This window comes from Tachyglossus aculeatus, chromosome X1, assembly GCF_015852505.1.
Source record: "Tachyglossus aculeatus isolate mTacAcu1 chromosome X1, mTacAcu1.pri, whole genome shotgun sequence".
Classification (NCBI taxonomy): domain Eukaryota; kingdom Metazoa; phylum Chordata; class Mammalia; order Monotremata; family Tachyglossidae; genus Tachyglossus; species Tachyglossus aculeatus.
In genome coordinates this window covers 37,780,407-37,800,948 of record NC_052101.1, presented here as the reverse complement: position 1 = coordinate 37,800,948, position 20,542 = coordinate 37,780,407, and the positions used below count along the sequence as shown (strand labels likewise).

At 53.3% G+C, this 20,542-nt stretch overlaps 1 protein-coding gene across 1 annotated transcript in view; it reads left to right on the top strand.

Moving 5' to 3' along the window:
• The first annotated feature begins 1,110 nt into the window (after window positions 1–1,110).
• TCOF1 (treacle ribosome biogenesis factor 1) overlaps window positions 1,111–20,542 on the top strand; it is a 48,669-nt gene continuing 29,237 nt past the window's right edge. Inside the window, exons 1-10 of the mRNA XM_038772262.1 lie at window positions 1,111–1,249; window positions 11,172–11,227; window positions 15,588–15,727; window positions 16,242–16,318; window positions 16,954–17,182; window positions 17,616–17,692; window positions 18,141–18,380; window positions 18,509–18,736; window positions 18,928–19,146; window positions 19,755–19,910. Of these exons, the coding sequence (XP_038628190.1) occupies window positions 1,142–1,249; window positions 11,172–11,227; window positions 15,588–15,727; window positions 16,242–16,318; window positions 16,954–17,182; window positions 17,616–17,692; window positions 18,141–18,380; window positions 18,509–18,736; window positions 18,928–19,146; window positions 19,755–19,910 (1,530 nt within the window). The 5' untranslated portion in view covers window positions 1,111–1,141. The remainder of the gene's footprint in view (window positions 1,250–11,171; window positions 11,228–15,587; window positions 15,728–16,241; window positions 16,319–16,953; window positions 17,183–17,615; window positions 17,693–18,140; window positions 18,381–18,508; window positions 18,737–18,927; window positions 19,147–19,754; window positions 19,911–20,542) is intronic.

The following is a 20,542-nucleotide window of genomic DNA, read 5'->3' as shown; positions in this document are numbered from 1 at the left end:
TCATCTGTAAAATGGGGATGAAGACTGTGAGCCGCCCATGGGACCACCTGATCACCTTGTATCTCCCTCAGTGCTTAGAACAGTGCTTGGCGCATAGGCGCTTAACAAACACTATTATTATTATTATTATTATTATTATTATTATTATTATCTGGGCCTCAGTTACCTCATCTGTAAAATGGGGATTAAGACTGTGAGCCCCACGTGGAACAACCTGATCACCTTGTATCTACCCCAGTGCATAGAACAGTGCTTGGCAAATAGTAAGTGCTTAACAAATACTATTATTATTATTATTATTATTATCATTATTATTATTATTATTATGATTATTATTATTCTCTGGGCCTCAGTTCCCTCATCTGTACAATGGGGATGAAGACTGTGAGCTCCTACAGCCTGATGACCTTGTATCTCCCTTAGTGCCTAGAACAGTGCTTGGCGCATAGTAAGCGCTTAACAAATACTATTATTATTATTGTTGTTGTTATTATTATTATTATCATTATTATTATTATTATTATTATTATTCTCTGAGCCTCAGTTCCCTCATCTGTAAAATGGGGATGACGACTGTGAGCCCCACGTGGGACACCCTGATCACCTTGTATCTCCCTCAGTGCTTAGAACGGTGCTTGGCAAATACCATTATTATTATTATTATTATTATTATTAATGATGATGATGATTATTAATTATTATTATTATCTCCCCACACGCCACGAGATTCCCGCCTTCCCTGAGGGGGCGGAGTCTCACTGAGGGCCCCGCCCTGCTTCCGGAAGCGGGGGGAAGGACTACAACTCCCGGCACCCCCCGCGGCCTAGGGGCGCCTGTCGGGGGACTACAACTCCCGGCACCCCCCGCGGCCGAGGGAGAGCGTGTAGGGGGGACTACAACTCCCGGCACGCCTCGCGGCCGAGGGGGCGCGTGTCGGGGGACTACAACTCCCGGCACCCCCCGCGGCCGAAGAGCGCGTTTCGGGGGGGACTACAACTCCCGGCGCCCCCCGCGGCCGAGGAGCATGGCCGGGGGGAACCGGAAGCGGGGTCTAAGGGCACGCAGCTGTGGGGGAGGGGACAGGGCGAGGCGCCGGCGGCTGGTGAGCGACCCTGGGCTTGGCGCGTCCTCCCGCTCGCTCATGGCGGAGGCCCAGCGGAAGCGGGAGCTGCTGCCCCTCATCCACCAGCACCTGCTCCAGGCGGGCTATGTGAGTGCGGCAAGGGAGGTGAAGCTGCAGAGCGGCCAGGTAAGCAAGCAAGCAAGCGCGGGGAGGGCTACGGCTCCCCGGCGGGGCCCTACCGAAACGCGCGGGGCGCGAGCCGTTTCCTTAGCGCGCGACCCGCGGGGCGCGAGCACCCCCCCACCCCCGCACCCGAAGCACGTGGGCCGCAGGGCGCGAGCCCCTTCCTTATCACGTGACCCCCCCAGGGCGCGAGCCCCTCCGAAGCACGCGACCCACGTGGTCCGCGGTGCGCGAGGCCTTCCGAAGTTCGTGACCCATAGGGCGCGAGCCCCCTCCGAAGCACGTGACCCACAGGGCGCGAGCCCCCTCCGCAGCACGTGACCCACAGGGCGCGAGCCCCCTCCGAAACACGTGACCCACAGGGCGCGAGCCCCCTCCGAAGCCCGCGGGGCGCGAGCCCTTTAGTTAGCACGTGGTTCGGGAGGCGCGAGCTCCTCCGTGGGCACGTGGCCCGCGGGGCGCGAGCCCCTCCGAAACACGTGACCCGCGGGGCGCGGTTCCTTTTCTTAGCACGTGGGCCCCGGGGCGCGAGCCCTTGGCACGTGACGCACGGGGCGCGAGCCCCCTCCGAAACACGTGACCCACAGGGCGCGAGCCCCCTCCGAAGCCCGCGGGGCGCGAGCCCTTTAATTAGCACGTGGTTCGCGAGGCGCGAGCTCCTCCGTGGCACGTGGCCCGCGGGGTGCGGTTGCTTTTCTTAGCACGTGGGTTCCGGGGCGCGAGCCCCTCCGAAACACGTGGCCCGCGGGGCGCGAGCCCCTCCTAAAGACGTGACCCACGGGGCGCGGTTCCTGTTATTAATGGCCCGCGGGGCTCGAGCCCTTTAATTATCACGTGGGTCATGAGGCGCGAGCTCCTCCGTGGCACGTGGCCCGCGGGGCACGAGCCCCTCCCAAACACGTGACCCGCGGGGCGTGAGCCCTTTAATTAGCACGTGGTTTGCGGGACGCGAGCCCCTCCGTAGCACGTGACCCGCGGGGCGCGAGCCCTTTTCTTAACGCGTGGCCCGCGGGGCGCGAGCCCTTGGCACGTGACGCACGGGGCGCGAGCTCCCTCCGAAGCACGTGACCCACAGGGCGCGAGCCCCCTCCGAAGCCCGCGGGGCGCGAGCCCTTTAATTAGCACGTGGTTCGGGAGGCGCGAGCTCTTCCGTGGCACGTGGCCCGCGCGGCGCGAACCTCTCCGAAACACGTGACCCGCGGGGCGCGGTTCCTTTTCTTAGCACGTGGGCCCCGGGGCGCGAGCCCCTCCGAAACACGTGGCCCGCGGGGCGCGAGCCCCTCCTAAACACGTGACCCACGGGGCTTGATCCCTGTTATTAATGGCCCGCGGGGCGCGAGCCCTTTAATTAGCACGTGGCCCGCGGGGCGCGAGCCCCTCCCAAACACGTGGCCCGCGGGGCGCGAGCCCCTCCGAAACACGTGACCCGCGGGGCGCGATTCCTTTTCCTAATGCGTGGCCCGCGGGGCGTGAGCCCTTTAATTAGCACGTGGTTCGCGGGGCGCGAGCTCCTCCGTAGCACGTGACCCACGGGGGGCCGCGAGCCTTTTCCTTAGCACGTGGCCCGCGGGGGCGCGAGCCCCTCCAGAACACGTGACCCGCGGGGCGTGAGCCCTTCCGAAGCACGTGACCCACAGGGCGCGATTCCTTTTCTTAGCGCGGGGCGCGAGCCCTTCCGAATCACGTGACCCGCGGGGCGCGAGCCCCTCTTAATCACGTGACCCGCGGGGCGCGAGCCCTTCCGCAGCACGTGATTGGAGGAGCGGGAGCCGCCTCAGGCCGCGTGACCTTTCACCCCGCTTCCCTCAGGCCCGCCAACCGTTGTGCCAACGGCCTGGGTGGGCACGCCCCCTTCGTTATTAATAATGATAATAGTAATGGCATTTGTTGTTATTGTTATTATTATTATTATTATTATGGTATCTGTTGAGCGCTTACTACGTGCCCAGCACCGTTCTAAGCGCCGGGGTGGTTACAAGGTGATGAGGTTGCCCCCCGTGGGGCTCCCAGTCTTCATCCCCATTGTACAGACGAGGGAACCGAGGCCCAGAGAAGTGAATTCATTGTTAATAATGATAATAATAATGGTATTTGTTATTATTATGGTATCTGCTGAGGACTTACTACATGCCCAGCACCATTCTAAGTGCCGGGGTGGATACAGGGTGATGAGGTTGCCCCCCGTGGGGCTCCCAGTCTTCATCCCCATTGTACAGACGAGGGAACCGAGGCCCAGAGAAGTGAATTCATTATTAATAATGATAGTAATAATGGTATATGTTGTTATTATTATTATTATTATTATTATCATTATTATTATTATTATTATTATGGTATCTGAGCGCTTACTACGTGCCCAGCACCGTTCTAAACGCCGGGGTGGATACAAGGTGATGAGGTTTCCCCCCGTGCGGCTCCCAGTCTTCATCCCCATTGTACAGACGAGGGAACCGAGGCCCAGAGAAGTGAATTCATTATTAATAATGCTAATAATAATGGTATTTGTTATTATTATTACTATGGTATCTGTTGAGTGCTTACTACGTGCCCAGCACCATTCTAAGCGCCGGGGTGGATACAAGGTGATCAGGTTGTCCCCCGTGGGCACCCGGTCTTCATCCCCATTGTACAGACGAGGGAACCGAGGCCCAGAGAAGTGAATTCATTATTAATTATGATAGTAATAATGGTATATGTTATTATTATTATTATTATGGTATCTGTTGAGCGCTTACTACGTGCCCAGCACCGTTCTAAGCGCCGGGGTGGTTACAAGGTGATGAGGTTGCCCCCCGTGGGGCTCCCAGTCTTCATCCCCATTGTACAGACGAGGGAACCGAGGCCCAGAGAAGTGAATTCATTGTTAGTAATGATGATAATAATGGTATTTATCATTATTATTATTATTATAGTATCTGTTGAGTGCGTACTACGTGCCCAGCACCGTTCTAAGCACCGGGGTGGATACAAGGTGATGAGGTTGCCCCCCGTGGGGCTCCCAGTCTTCATCCCCATTGTACAGACGAGGGAACCGAGGCCGAGAGAAGTGAATTTATTATTAATAATGATAATAATGGTATTTGTTATTATTATGGTATCTGCTGAGCACTTACTACATGCCCAGCACGGTTCTAAGCGCCAGGGTGGATACAAGGTGATGAGGTTGCCCCCCGTGGGGCTCCCAGTCTTCATCCCCATTGTACAGGCGAGGGAACCGAGGCCCAGAGAAGTCAATTCATTATTAATAATGATAATAATAATGGTATTTGTTATTATTATGGTATCTGTTGAGTGCCTACTATGTGCCCAGCACCGTTCTAAGCGTCGGGGTGGATACAAGGTGATGAGGTTGCCCCCCGTGGGGCTCCCAGTCTTCATCCCCGTTGTACAGATGAGGCAACTGAGGCCCAGAGAAGTGAAGTGGCTTGCCCAAGGTCACACAGCGGACAGGCGGCGGAACCGGGATTAGAACCCACATCCTCTGACTCTCAAGCCCGGGCTCTTTCCCCCAAGCCACGGTGCTCTTACTATGTGCCAAGCACTGTTCTAGGCGCTGGGGGAGGGAGGTACATGGTCATCAAGTTGGCCCCCGCAGGGTTCACAGTTTTCCTCCCCATTTTATTCAGTCATTCATTCCGTTGTGTTTATTGACCGCTTACTGTGTTACTGCATTTTACAGATGAGGAACTGAGGCACAGAGAATGATGACGATGGTATTTGTCAAGCACTTACTACGTGCCCTGCACTGTTCCCCCTTCTAGACTGTGAGCCCGCTGTTGGGTAGGGCCCCTCTCTATATGTGGCCGACTTGTACTTCCCAAGCGCTTAGTACAGTGCTCTGCACACAGTAAGCACTCAGTAAATACGATTGAATTAATGAATTTTACAGATGAGGAAACTGAGGCACTAAGAATGATGATGATGGTATTTGTCAAGCACTTACTACATGCCATGCACTGTTCCCTCTTCTAGACTGTGAGCCTGCTGTTGGGTAGGGACTGTCTCTATATGTGGCCAACTTCCCAAGTGCTTAGTACAGTACCCTGCACACAGTAAGCGCTCAATAAATGCGACTGAATGAATGAATGAAGCACTGTTCTAAACGCTGGGGGAGATACAAGCTCATCAGGTTGTCCCACGTGGAGCTCACAGTCTTCATCCCCATTTTACAGATGAGGGAACTGAGGCATAGGGAATGATGATGCTGATGATATTTGTTAAGCACTTACTATGTGCCAAACACTATTCTAAGCGCTGGGGGAGATACACGGACATCAGGTTGTCCCACGTGGGACTCACAGTCTGAATCCCCATTTTACAGATGAGGGGACTGAGGCACAGAGAAGTGAAGTGACTTACCAACGGTTACACAGCAGACAAGTGGCACAGGCGGAAGTAGAACCCACATCCTCTGGCTCCCAAACCCACACTGCTTCTCACACGTTAAGTGCTTGTTGTGTGTCAAGCACTATTCTAAGCACTGGGGTAGTTACAAGCTAATCAGGTTGGACACGGTTCCGGTCTCACATGGGGGTGCACAGTCTTAAACCCCATTTTGCAGATGAGGTGACCGAGGCACAGGGAAGCGAAGTGACTTGCCCGGGGTCACACGGCAGACAAGTGGCAGAGCCGGGGTTAGAATCCAGGTCCTTCTGGCCCCCAAGCCCGTGCTCCATCCTCTAGGCCATGCTGCTGAGTGAACAGGTATTCATTCATTCATTCATTCATTCATTCAATCGTATTTATTGAGCGCTTTCTGTGTGCAGAGCACCGGACTAAGCGCTTGGGAAGTCCAAGTTGGCAACATCTAGAGGCGGTCCCTACCCAACAGTGGGCTCACAGTCTAGAAGGGGGAGACAGAGAACAAAACATATTAACAGACTAAATATGTACAAATAAAATAGAGTAATAAATACGTTCAAACATGCATACAGGTGCTGTGGGGAGGGGAAGAGGGAGCTTTGACCCTTCCTGTGGACCGCTTTCCATCTTGGAAGCGCTCAAAGTGGGCACGAAGTGCCCAGCGAACCCCTCGTTTTACTCCAGCCCATATCTCGGACTCGGGCCGCGGCTGTGGCCGCCCCGTGACGCAGGATCCCGGAGTTGGGAAGAACGTAAGCAATGCCCGTCCGTGTCAGACCGCACTTCTGTCCAGCCAGCCTCGGACTGGTGAGGAGCAGGTCCGTGCCACCCTCCTTGATATCCAGCCCCACCGTTTAGGATGTGCCCAGTGGCATCAAATAATCAAAGGTATTTGTTGAGTGCATACCGGGTGCGTTGCCCTGAACCCAAGTTGGGAGAGTACAATTACACCTGTATATATGTACATATGTTTGTACACATTTATTACTCCCTTCAAAGCCCTACTGAGCTCACCTCCTCCAGGAGGCCTTCCCAGACTGAGCCCCTTCCTTCCTCTCCCCCTCGTCCCCCTCTCCATCCCCCCATCTTACCTCCTTCCCTTCCCCACAGCACCTGTATATATGTATATATGTTTGTACATATTTTTTTACTCTATTTATTTATTTAATTTATTTGTACATATCTATTCTATTTATTTTATTTTGTTAGTATGTTTGGTTTTGTTCTCTGTCTCCCCCAACTGTGAGCCCACTGTTGGGTAGGGACTGTCTCTATATGTTGCCAATTTGTACTTCCCAAGCGCTTAGTACAGTGCTCTGCACATAGTAAGCGCTCAATAAATACGATTGATGACGATGATGATGATTACTTATTTATTTTACTTGTACATATCTATTGTATTTATTTTATTTTGTTAATATGTTTGGTTTTGTTCTCTGTCTCCCCCCTTCTAGACTGTGAGCCCACTGTTGGGTAGGGACTGTCTCTGTATGTTGCCAACTTGTACTTCCCAAGCGCTTAGTACAAGTGCTCTGCACGCGGTAAGCACTCAATAAATATGATTGATTGATTGAAAAGTTGGTAGACATGTTCCCTGACCACCCTGAGCTTACGGTCGAGAAAGGGGCTTCCATGAGCCCACTGTTGGGTAGGGACCGTCTCTATATGTCGCCAACTTGTACTTCCCAAGCGCTTAGTACGGTGCTGTGCACACGGTAAGCGCTCAATAAATATGATTGATTGATTGATTGAAAAGTTGGTAGACATGTTCCCTGACCACCCTGAGCTTACAGTCGAGAAAGAGGCTTCCGTGAGCCCACTGTTGAGTAGGGACCGTCTCTATATGTTGCCAACTTGTACTTCCCAAGCGCTTAGTACAGTGCTCTGCACACAGTAAGCGCTCAGTAAATACGATTGATTGATGGATCCTGAACGTTTTAAGTCTGGTAGTCCGTTATTGGGCTCGTGGCCATTCACTTGTCTAACTCCTTCCTGAACCTGTTGCCGTTTTCTGGCTGCACAGTTCACAGCCAAGCATCCACCACCTTCAAGCTCCAATTAGTCGGTAACTCCTGGCCTCAGGACACAGTGAACAATACTTGTGTGTTTGTCCTATCCTGTGCCCATAAACATTTTTTTTAATAGTCTTTGTTACGCTCTTACTCTGTGCCGATCATTCACTCATTCGGTCGTATTTATTGAGCGCTTACTGCGTGCAGAGCACCGTACTAAGCGCTTGGGAAGTACAAGGAGGCAACATAGATGTAGAATATGCATCAGAAACTGTAAAACCGTCCAAGGGCCTGCACCTTTTCCCCTCCCGCGCCACTCCCCGCCACCAACCAGGCAAAGAGGAGGGAAAGTTTCTAGACTGTGAGCCCACTGTTGGGTAGGGACTGTCTCTGTATGTCGCCAACTTGTACTTCCCAAGCGCTTAGTACGGTGCTCTGCACACAGTAAGCGCTCAATAAATACGATTGATTGGTTGAAAGTCTGCTTGGGGTAGATACAAGCTAATCAGGTTGGACACAGTCCCAGACCCACATGGGATTCGTAGTCTAGGTAGGAGGAAGACTGGGTATTGGATCCCCATTTTACAGATGGGGAAAGTGAGGCACGGAGAAGTTAAGTGACTTGCCCAAGGACACGCCGGAGAGCTGGATGGAGCTGGGATTAGAACCCAGGTCCTCCGACTCTAAGGTCTGTGCCACGCTACTTCTCGAGCCTCCTTTCAGAGTTCAGCCTATCCTCTTCCAGAAGCTCCGTCTTCCTACGATGCGGTGACGAGAAATGTTTATTTATTTATTTATTTTGCTTGTGCCTATCTATTCATTTTATTTTGTTAGTATGTTTGTTTTGTTCTCTGTCTCCCCCTTTTAGACTGAGAGCCCACTGTTGGGTAGGGACTGTCTCTGTACGTTGCCAATTTGTACTTCCCAAGCGCTTAGTACAGTGCTCTGCACATAGTAAGCGCTCAATAAATACGATTGATGATGATGATGATGAAATGTGTGCTGTGTAGTATTATGCCTTTCTGTCTTGTGGTTTAAGCGTTTTGTTGGCCTTTGATATTCGCCCCACCCTCGGCCGCACAGCAATCATGTCCATAATCCATAATTTATACTAACATCTGTCTCCCCCGCTAACCTGTAAATTCTCAGTGGGCAGAGAACTCACCCACTCTTTCGCATTGTGTTCTCCCAAGTGCTTAATACAGTGCTCGGCGTTCAGTAAGTGCTCAGTAAATACCATTGGCTAATTTTTTAAAATGGCATTTATTAAGCTCTTACTATGTGCAAAGCACTGTTGTAAGCGCTGGGGAGGTTACAAGGTGACTGTGACTTCTAGACTGTGAGCCCGCTGTTGGGTAGGGACCGTCTCTATATGTTGCCAACTTGTACTTCCCAAGCGCTTAGTACAGTGCTCTGCACACAGTAAGCGCTCAATAAATATGATTGATTGAATAAATGTGATTGAATGAATGAATGAAAAGGTGATCAGGTTGTCCCACGGGGGCTCACAGTCTTAATCCCCATTTGACAGATGAGGTAACTGAGGCACAGAGAAGTGACTTGCCCAAGGCCACACAGCTGACAGGTGGCGGAGCCGGGATTTGAACCCATGATCTCCGACTCCAAAGCCCGGGCTCTTTCCACTGAGCCACACTGCTTCTCATCATTGATTTGTGGCTGCCACCATATGTTAGACCGTACTTTTAAAAAGGATTGATCAGTCAATGGTATTTATTGAATGCTCTTAATAAACGCAACTGATGAATTGATTGAAAGAACTCCTTTAAGTAAAAAAAAATCCACGTTGTCTCTCAAGAAGTTGGGCTTTTCTGAGCGCTCAGTGACCCCAAACTAAATTTTAGATTGTCATCTTTGTTAGGCACAGAAGTAAGATTCATGGTACATAATCCCCAGGGTCGCAGTAGTTGAGTTCTCCAATGCAGTTGTATTAGTACTTGCAGGTTCTGCTCTCTAGCCTTCCCCTCCAAGCTCCTTCAGAAGACCGTCCCAAGCACTTAGTTCAGTGCCCTGCCCGCGGACAGCTCTCAATAAATACCATTGATTGATTGACTCGAGAGTGTTTGCCCCCTGGTCCCGCTGGTTCCTTTAGATCGAGTTCATCGGTCTGGTTTCAGGGGTCTCGGGGGGTTCTCGTGGTGCTTATTCTTCTGAAGTGTTTCCTCTGAAAAGCAGCGCGCTTCCTCTGGAAAGAGTGAGTTGATTAATTCATTGAGCCTCTCGGCTCTTCCTATTTATCACCGAGTACATCTTTTGCATCATTGTTTTGTTGCCAAAGTCAAGTTACCCCTCTAATTCCCTAGCCCGGTTTCCTGCGTACATCGGAAGGGTCCCCTGTTGGAATTCCTATTTCGGTCCCTCGGCTTGCTTTTCGGGTCTCACTCAGGTGAACTTGTCAGTTATTTCAGGATGACGCCGACTTCTCTTGTAGCTGCCGTTGTTTCCATTCATTCAGTCGTATTTATTGAGCGCTTACTGTGTGCAGAGCACTGTACTAATTGATCATTGTGGTTGGTTCCCCCCTGTGGCCCTCATTTTTTCCACTGGGCTTACCATATAGAGCTTTTAAGGAGCCCGCAAGCTCTGTGTGCTTACTCTTTCCTTTAGCTCCTCCTTTCAGTTTTGTGGAAATTAGAACAAGTGTCAGAGGAGTTGTCTTCCTTGCTCCCAGCACCTGAGCAGTTTAAATTTGGTTCTCCTTGTCAGATTGGATCCCTTCGGGAGAAATGGACTGAGAAGGAGCCTGCTGCCCAGAAGTCCCACCTGGGGGAAGTTGAGAGGATTTCAGGGGGCCCTGAGGAAAGTTTGGGGGTGAAACTGAAATTGGCTACAGGGCCCGTGGCTGTCTCTTGTCCCAGTGGCTGTGCTCAGGCCCCTGGACTTTCTGCCAAAACCCTCAGGTGGAATTGACTCTGGAAAACCCCCTGCGCGTCCTGTTCTGAAACATTCCGGGATCCTCGTTCCCTGAAAGGCCCGTCTTACTGCCATGCCCTCTAAAAACATTTTTTGGTCCTCTGTTTCCCCCCTATTTTCTTTTTTATCGGTCGGGGGAGTTGCCGGGGTGGAAGAGGCCACGAAAGTGATGAATGGAGGATGCTGAGGCAAGCATCTCTAGTGCTACCCGAGACAGCAGCTGCCCTCTATAAACCCGGGCCGCCTCCTTGTTGGCTCGGCAGGCATCCCGACTCCATGCTCTCTCCAGTCCTGAATCCCTCCCTTCCTCCCTGCGACCGGCCCCACGTCAGTCCTCCTGGTCGTGCCCAAGTTGTGGGGGGTGATCATTTTGGTGGCAGCGGGCGATGATCGCTCAGGAGCGGGCCATCTTCCTTTAACACAGCCTGTGGTGTCGATGCCGTATCCGAGCCCAAATCCCCCCAGTTCCAGCGCTGCTGGGTTTGCTCTGTCCCTCTCCACCCAGCTCCTCCTTGCTGGCTCTGGGCCAGGAGGGTCCCCTTTAGAAGTTTCTGAAGCTTTATCTTCTCTGCCAGGCGTGAGTTGGAAGAATAATGCTTTTTGTTTCTCTCCCCCCGCAGAAAACCTTCCCGACACAGCCGGTCACCCTTCTGGACATCTACACGCATTGGGAACGGTGAGTCGGCAGGGCGTTCTTCCCGGAGATGAGGAGGCCGGAGGCGGGCCCTCCCACCACGTGTCCGTGGGTGTCATTGGCCCTTCCTCGGGAGCCTCTCGACCCCGGGTCTGTTCCCAGAACCATCACGGTCTGGTCAGGAATGCTGCTGGATTTCGGATGGGGCTGGATGGGCCTGCTCTTCCTCCTGCTTCCAAAGACCACCTCTCAGTGAGCAGAGACGTCTCATTGGCGTAATGAACTTAATGTAATGAAGCAACAGTTCCCCTCGTTAAACCGCCCCGTCCCCTGTTCCCCCGCTCCCTGCTCCCATCCCGGACCAAACCCGGGAGCTGTTGCTTCCTTGTGGGCCAGGTGGGGTTTCGGGGAGACCCGAAAGCTTGAGGGAGGTGACCTTGCCCTTCCCTTAAGCCTCCCCCTTTGCCCTTAGTGAGAAATAAGGGTCTTGGGTAAGCTTGGTGGCATTTGATTGGAAGGAAATTCCCAACTTTGGGAAGAAGCGATTTCAAATTTTCCTTGGGTTTTACCCAGAGAAGTGCAACCGATGATTCGAGAGATTGAAACGGCACGGCTCCTTGACCCTCTCCTGGCACCGTGGCCAGCTCTTTTCCTCCGGGAGGGTGCACAGCTGAGGCATTCCCTGGAGAAGCAGGGTCCCGTTCTTTCCTCAAACACCCACGGTCCCAGCCATCCCAGTGCCAAAGGCTGGGCAACCCCATATTATAATAATAATTGCTGCTGTTTGGGTATTTGAAGCGCTTACTAGGTGACAATAACTGTACTAAGGGCTGGGATAGATACAACGTAATGAGGTTGGACACAGACTCTATCCTACATGGGACTCACAGCCTAAGTAGGAGGATGAGAAAACTGAGGCCCAGAGAAGCTAAGTGTCTTCTCCCGAGCCACACAGCAGGCAAAATTTAGGACTCAGGTCCTCTGACTCTCAGGCTCGAGCTCTTTTCACCACCCTCCTCTGCTTCTCTCTGTGGGTGTGTGGATTGGCTGAGCCTCTTCCCCCTTAGTAGTGTGGCCGATGGTTTTGGTTGGGGGGGATCTCCCTCCACATATGTTGACCCAAGCTTCAGGGGGGTGGTGCAGAAAAAAAAACAAACCAAGCTCACCCCTTTTCCCCCGCTTTTCCAGGGGTTGGGGTTGAACCTGACAGTCCTAGTAGGAGAGGGGAGGGTCCGGACCGTCTTGGAGGAGGGGACAGAGAGCAGGAGTTTGAGGGCTTAAGCCCAGCTCTCTTTCCCTTTTGGCTGCCCGTCTGAATTCCATAGGTTTCTGCTAATGCTAACAGAAATAATTCCTTTCCCTAGTGAGCTGGTTCAGTTCTTTCTGCACTCACTTCAGTCTGTTAAATGAGGATCAGCCTCTCTTCTCGAATGTGGGGCTGGGGATGTGTTTCTTGGGGAGCAGCTATGCTGAGCCTCCCTCCCCTGTCACCGGAGCTGCTCTGACTTGGTCCTCGCTCCTAGCTAAGAAGTGGATAGGCTTTCCAGGGGCAGAGATGATGGGGTGTCTATGGTGTGGGAGGGGGTTTGCCCCTTCATCCCTCCAGCCCAGCCTGATCCCAGCCCAAAGCCCCCAGTGGGGCCCAGGGGGCATATTGGTACCCGATGCGAGCAAATGGGAAACAGAAGGGAAGGCCCAGGTCGGCTGCTCAGGAGCCCAGAATCCCAGACCGTCTTCCAGGTTGTCCCAGACATTCCGGGCATAAGCTAAGGATCCAGGCACACCCAGGAGGTCTTCCAGGGCCAATCCCATCCGAGGGTTTCTACAGAAGGGGCCCGAGCACAGCCACTTGGCCAGAAGGCAGCCTCGGGGCCCCCTGAAATCCACTCAGCCACCCCCATGCGGGACTTCAGGGCAGCAGGCTCCTTCTCAGTCCATTTCTCCCAAAGTGACCAATCTGATGGGCGAAGCGAGTTCATACTGCTCAGTTGGGTACCGGCAGGCAACCCCTTTGACACTCATTCCAACTTCCACAAAACTGAAAGGAGGAGCTAAATGAAAGTAAGCACACAGAGCTTGCAAAACTCCTTAAAAGCTCTATATGATAGGCCTAGGGAAGAAAATGAGCCCTATACAGTAAGCAGAGCACCATGCTAAGCACTGATCCCATCCCCAGCTTTAGACCGAAAAAGTGAGGGGAGTGGAAATGGCCAACTAAATTCAACAATTCAGTAACCCCAGTGGTTAAATAAAAAAGAAATCGCAGGTTTATTCCTCAAGTGCTTGATAATAATAATGATGATGATGGCATTTGTTAAGCGCTTACTATGTGCAAAGCACTGTTCTAAGCGCTGGGGAGGATACCAGGTGATCAGGTTGTCCCACGTGGGGCTCTTAATCCCCATTTTACAGGTGAGGTAACTGAGGCACAGAGAAGCGAAGTGACTTGCCCAGAGTCACCCAGCTGACAAGTGGCGGAGCCTGGATTTGAACCCATGACCTCTGACTCCAAAGCCCGGGCTCTTTCCACTGAGCCACGCTGCTTCTAATGGGCTCCTCACCACCGCAACCTGGCTGTCTGGTGCAGGTCGCCAGCACTTTTCCCAGTGGTCCAGCGGCCTGTCTCCACCGTGCCAAACGGAGAGGATGGGGTTGGCGCCAGGCCTCCGCTGGTTGCAGAAGGGGCCGGCCAGCACTAGCTGGGGTGATTCATTCATTCAATCGTATTTATTGAGCGCTTACTGTGTGCAGAGCACTGTACTAAGCGCTTGGAAAGTACAATTCGGCAGTGGATAGAGACGTTCTGTCACTGCCACCGGGAGCACCTATTCTCCACTGGCCCTAAAAATGGGGAAATGGACTAAATCTGGCTAGAGATTGCCAGGCCCGACACTGGAGGTCACGCCTTAAAATGGCTTACTGGCTGGGTCCCCCGGCAAACGAGATGGGAAGGGCCCTAGCCAGGAGTAAATGCAACAAGGGCGAAAGCAAAAAAAAATGACTTGACCAGAGCGGGAAGCAAGGCAGTGGAAAGAAACCGGCCCCTGGACCCCGCAGAGACTGTGTCCTGCCGACCAAAAGCGGGAGCACAGACCGGTGGGGAACTTTCCCAAGGGTTTGGGATAATGGATTGCTCTGAGGCGCTCAATAAATACCTAATCAATCAATCAATCAATCAATCGTATTTATTGAGCGCTTACTATGTGCAGAGCACTGTACTAAGCGCTTGGGAAGTACAAATTGGCATCACATAGAGACAGTCCCTACCCAACAGTGGGCTCACAGTCTAAAAGGGGGAGACAAATTCATCAATGTTAAATTCATCATATAGTAGTATAGTATATGTAGTAATCCCCTCAGTCCCACTTAGGGACTGTGAGCCCTGTGTGGGACATGAGGCTGTGTCTAACCTGATTGACTTGTGTCTTCCCCAATACCTAAGATGATATTTGATACATAGTAAGCCCTTAACAAATACCATAATAGTGATGGTAATAAAAATAATCATTACTTTCCCCTTCCCTATTCTTCTGTTGTGAGCCCCTTGGGGATCGGAGATCAAGTCCCTCTCATTCATTCATTCATTCAGTTGTATTTATTGAGCGCTTACTGTGTGCAGAGCACTGTAGTAAGCGCTTGGGAAGTACAAGTTGGCAACATATAGAGATGGTCCCTACCCAGTAGTGGGCTTACAGTCTAGAAGACATCTGTGTACTTCTTTCTCAGCATTTAGTAGAGTGCTCTGCGCACAGCAGGTGCTTAATAAATACCATTGCTGCTGTTACTACTACTGCTTTGTCAATTTGATGGAGTTTCTTTGGGCCTAAGCAGCGTAGCTCAGTGGAAAGAGCCCGGGCTTTGGAGTCAGAGGTCGTGGGTTCAAATCCCGGCTCCGCCAACTGTCAGCTGTGTGACTTTGGGCAAGTCACTTCACTTCTGGGCCTCAGTTCCCTCGTCTGTAAAATGGGGATGAAGACTGTGAGCCCCCCGTGGGACAACCTGATCACCTTGTAACCCCCCAGTGCTTAGAACAGTGCTTTGCACATAGTAAGCGCATAATAAATGCTATTATTATTATTATTATCTTTTGCCTTGTCTCACCTTCATGTGGAAAGCATTTCCTCTAAAGTTTCTAAGGCCTATCCCAGCCTCTGGGTGGCTAGGCCATTGCCTGTTTAGACTGTGGTCCCCATCTAGGGCTGTGTCTGGGTCCAACCCGATTATTTCGTATCCACCCAATTGCTTACTACAGTGCTTGTCATATAGTAAGCGCTTAATAAATGCCCTCGTAGTAATAAAGAAGATGATGATTGGATTGAAGGGAATGAAGTATCGACTTGGTGCAGTCGATTTGTCAGAAAAACGTTCCCCTCACCCCCTTCACGCACAATCTGTCCCGCAGAACTTCTGCAGAGGCTAAGAAACGCAAGGCCGACGAACCAAATGAAAACCTGCAGGATAAGAAGGTTAGGGTCTCTGATCCTGTGAGCAGCTCGGAGAGCTCTGAAGAGGAGGAAGAGGAGCCAGCCAAAGACATGAAAAGTAAGAGCCTCTTGGGCCAGGGCGGCAGAGGGTGGGTTATTGGATGTGGCCCATCCTCCTGGGAGCTGGTGGGAGGGCATCCTATCCTGGGCAGCTGGAATGTCTTGGAGAAGCTTGGAGTTTGAGGTGGGAGTTGCCCTGGGAATGGAGCTGGGGGGCCAGGACTCGGGAGGAGTGGGGCCGGAGGCGCAGATCAGGCTTGAGGGCCGAGCCCGGCCAGTGGGGTAGGGGGATCGGGAGTTCCCACAGGACGGCTGTGGGAGGGCTGTTGTCTCTCAAAGGCAGCGAGGGTTTTTATGTACACAGCCAGGTCTCAGGGTCATTGAGATGGCAGCACCTTGGAATTTTTTGCTTTCCATCTCAGAAAGACCAACAGGCCAAGGTGGGTGTGGTTACCTTAGTCCCAGCATGCGGGACGATGCCTCTGTGGATTGAGGGCTACACCGGGTGGGGTCATCACCACCGCCCTGCCAGGGCAGACCCCAGCTAACCAAGGCCTCTTTTCATGTTGCAGCCACCAGGCCTCTCTTGGCCAAATCAGTGGCCTTGATGCCGGAGAAGAATCTCGCCACGACCAAGGACAGAGCCAAGGTAACGAGAGGAGAAGAGGAGGGCAATTTATCTGGGGTTAGCTGGTTTGCTGGCGTGGCAGGGTTGGCCCATCAGGGTGGGTGGTACAAGTCTTCCTGTCTACAAACAGGGCAGCTTTGATGGCAAAGTCCTAGAAGTCTTTAAGTGTTTTGATTACCAAGGGGGTGGGTGGGGAGGACCCCTCTTGCCAACAGATGGTCTTCCTGTGGACTTCCTTCTTTCCTCATCCTCTGATTTAAGGGGAGATTCTTGGGTCCCTTCTTTGGTTGTCCCCACCCCGGGCAGGGAGAGGAGGTATTTCAGTCAAACTATCATCGGTGTTTATTGAGCACTTGCAGAGCGGTGTGCAGAGCATTGCATTAAGTGCCTCGAAAACTAACAGAGTCGGTAGCTGTGGTCCTTACCCACAAGTAACTTATAGGGGGTGACAGATTGGGTTAAGGTAAATAGTTGAGCATTTGGGCTCAACCTTCATCCTGTGAGCCTCCATCTCTAAAACCTCCAACCTTGGGATTTTGTGTACTGAGGCCTGTCCGGGGCCGTTGTGGCGGGTTGGGAGGCATCAGTGAGAATCCTGATGGAAAGGGCCACTGGGGACTGAGTGGTCAGCCAGCTTTCTCCTCATCTGTCTGCAGGGGAAGACCAAAAAAGTGGCTGGCAAGGCAGTAAACTCCATATCTCCTCCCACACCCGACAAGGGGCCAACTGCCCTGGGGAAACCGGGCCTCGCTACTCCGGCCCAGGCTCTCTCCCCCAGATCCAACCCAGTCTCCAAGAACCAGGCCGCCGACTCCAGCAACGGCTCCGCGTCGGACAGCGAGGCCGAGGGGGCCGCCTCAGTAGACAGGCTGCATCCCAAACCCGGTAATAATAACCCTCATCCTCTCCTGGGTTAGCCTGCGGGGAGTACAGACGTTGTGCTCCCTCCCCTGTGCTGCTGGAGAGACCCTCAGGCCACTCTGGATAGATGGTCAGGGCCGAGTCCTCTCAGGCGACCCTTCTCCCGGGCTGGGTGGTGGTTTTCGGGCTTTTTTTCAGGGGAAATCAAACCTTTTCCGGTGCCCTGACCAGCAGTAAGTATTTATTGGATTCCCACAGGGTTCAGCCCCCATGGAGTGGGGAGAGTGGCCCCAGAGTGGAATTGTCTGTGTATAGGAGCATCCATGTGGCCATTTTCTCTGCGGGAAGTGTTTGTTGGGGGATGGTATAGTAGGGGTGGTGTGTATGTGTGCGTATGCCCGCTCACACGCAAATGGTTGCCCCACTGCCCCAAACTGACGGGTTGCCTTTGCTCCAGTAGCAGGGCCGGTGGCTGGGAAACCAGAGGACAACAGCAGCAGCGGGGCCTCCTCCAGTGACGAAACCGATATTGAGGTAATTTCTGCCTTCTCTTGTTCTGTCTTGCCCGGTGCCTCTCCCCTCTGGCGTTGGAGGGGTCGTTCTTGCTTTGTGAACTTTGCCAATTCACTTCAATTCTCTGTGCCTCTGTTCTCCCTCCTACTTAGACCGTGAGCCCACCCCATAAGGAACCAGGGACCTTGTCCAACCTGATGAACTTACATCTACCCTAGCGCCGCTTCGAACAGTGTTTGGCACATAATGAGCGCTTGAAAAATTTCATTAAAAAATACCCAGAGAAACTCGAGTAGGGCCAACTATCTCAGTGGCACAGAAATTGACCATGGTAGATCCTGTGGGGGAAGCTGAGTCGTGTTCCCTTAGTCCGTCTTCCTCTTTGCCAAGTATCCTCACCTGCTCCGATTCCCCGTTCGGACTTAGGGAGCCTGTACGTGACTGACCGCTTCTTTCCCTTCCCTTCTAGACCCAGGTGAAACCAGGAGTAAAAGCTCAGGTCACCAACGCCCCAGGGAGGAGGGTGCCAGCATCCAAAGGACCAAAGGGAGGAACATCGGCTCCAGCCACTGGGAAGCCAGCGACCACATCCCCCCAGCCCCCGGCGGGGACCCCCATCAGGACCACGGCGGGCGGGAGGCCGGAGGAGGGCTCCGAGAGCAGTGAGGAGTCAGAGAGCGAGGAGGAGATGCCAGCCTCCCAGGGACAGGTGCGTGGCAGGGAGCGGCAGCGTCCACGGGCCGGCCCGTGCCGAGGAGAGCCGGGTCTGGTCTTCGTGCCGGGGAACCCAGAACAAAGGGTCGATTCCCTCATCCTGGTCACTTCTCTGGCCTCCAGGCAAAGCCAGCAGTCACTGCGTCCCAGGTCAGCGTCACCCCGGGGTCCACCAAAAAGCCCCGGGGCAGAACGTCCACTCCAGCTGCCGGGAAGGCAGTGGCCGCCGCGGCTCCCAGGGCCAAGGTTGGGACTCCTGGCAAGGCCGTCGAGGCGAGGAGGTCGGAAGAGAGTTCCGAGAGCAGCGAGGAGTCCGAGGGTGAAGATGAGGTGCCGGCATCCCAGGGACAGGTGAGACTTTGGGGAACATTGAGGAGAACTAGAAACCCTGCCAGGGAAAGAGTTTTTCATCGTGGGCAAGAGGAGCTGGGAGTTTGGGATCTTCCACTGTCCTTTTCCCCGTGTCCTGCTTCCAAAACTGGTCATCAGTCCCCGCTCTACCCTGCCGTGCCCTCAGCTCATTCTCTCCCCGCGGACTTCAGGTGAAGGCAGCAGGGAGGACTCCCCGGGTCAGTTCTGTTCCAGTCACCCCCATCTCGGCCAAGGGGTCCCAGGAGAAAGTGTCCACTCCAGCTCCCCGGAAGCCAGTGGCCAAGCCCTCCCAGGCCAAGGTGGGGACGCCCACCAGGGAAGGGGAGGAGAGTTCTGAAAGCAGCGAGGAGTCAGAGAGCGAAGAGGAGGCACCGGCCCCCGAGGGAAAGGTGAGACCTTGGGGTGGGCGTTCAAACCGCAGTTACTTCGGGAGCTTTGACCGAAGCAACAACCGACCGTTCTCCCTTTGGCTGAGAAGAACCGTGCCACACCGTGGGGTAAGACACGGGATGATGGATTCCGAAACCCCCGGGTGAAGGGAGAAGCAGTAGTTCCCGGCCAACAGTCACGTGAGGCTGATGGCCCTGTGGAACTTGCCGTCTGCCAAGAGCTGCCTTTCCCATTTGCCCCTCCGTTCCTGGGGTCCCATGGATGCCAGTGGGTTCTCTCGCCTCTGCCTCGGTACGACACGTCATCTTTTCCACGGGCCCAGGGACAGCTTGCTGGTGGTTGGTTTAGTGGAGCTTGGCAGCGCAGGCTCCCTCTGTCCTGAGGGCCACCAGGAAGCTCCTGGGACAGATTTAGAGTCGGATCGGTCTGTGTTCAGATTACGTCTTGTTTCTCCCCTGGGTCTCCTCCTCCTCACTATTGAAAAGCATCATTTGCGCAGTGAGCTGTGCTGTTTCTACTCTCCAGGGGCCGAGGCTCACGCGATCCTGTCAGTTCCTAGATCTCAGCCCACTCCTTCCCTCACCCTGTTTCCTTCCCGTGAATTCAGGTTTCCCAGGGCAGGGGCCCAGTGTCCACCAAGGGGGCTGTGACCACACCCCTCCAGGCCCAGGCTAAAGCAGTGGGCAGCAGGAAGCCAGAGGAGAACTCAGAGAGCAGCGAGTCATCGGAGAGCGAAGAGGGGCCACCGCCGTCCCAGGGATCGGTGAGTGAATGCAATCTCTAGATTGTAAGCTCGTTGTGGGCCGAGAATGTGTCCACAACTCTATCTTATACTTTCCCAAGCGATTATTACAGTGCCCTGCACATAGTAAGCACTTAAATACGATTGATCAATTGCCACGGAGGGGTGGGCGTGCCGTTGCAGCCGGGGAGCGACCGATACCGTAGTCCTGAAAGAACAGGAAATCTTGAACAAGGATGGTGCCCGCTTCAGGCGGGAAGGAAGGGGTCGATCCCAGATTTCTTATGACGAAAGAAGTCGCAGGATTCAGCACCAGACTGACTGAGAATTAAAAGATAAAGAGTCAGAGTTGTGGCCGAATGTGCTCACCCCATGGGGGTGGCGGGACACTGTCACCCAGCCAGATGTTGAGCTAGGCTGTCAGATTTGTTCATCCCAAATGTATGCCAAGAACTGTGAGTTTCCAGTCAGGACTGGAGAGATCCCAAATGGTGATTTTTTTTTCTGATCTGTGAGCTCTTGGAAGTCTGACCAGCCTAACCCTTGGCCCCAGCTAGAATCCCTGCCCCCTTTTCATCCCTGTGATCAGAATTTGAGGTGGGTACCTAGGGATGTAGCTTTGGGGACAGTGAGGGTGGTAAAGTTATAAACAG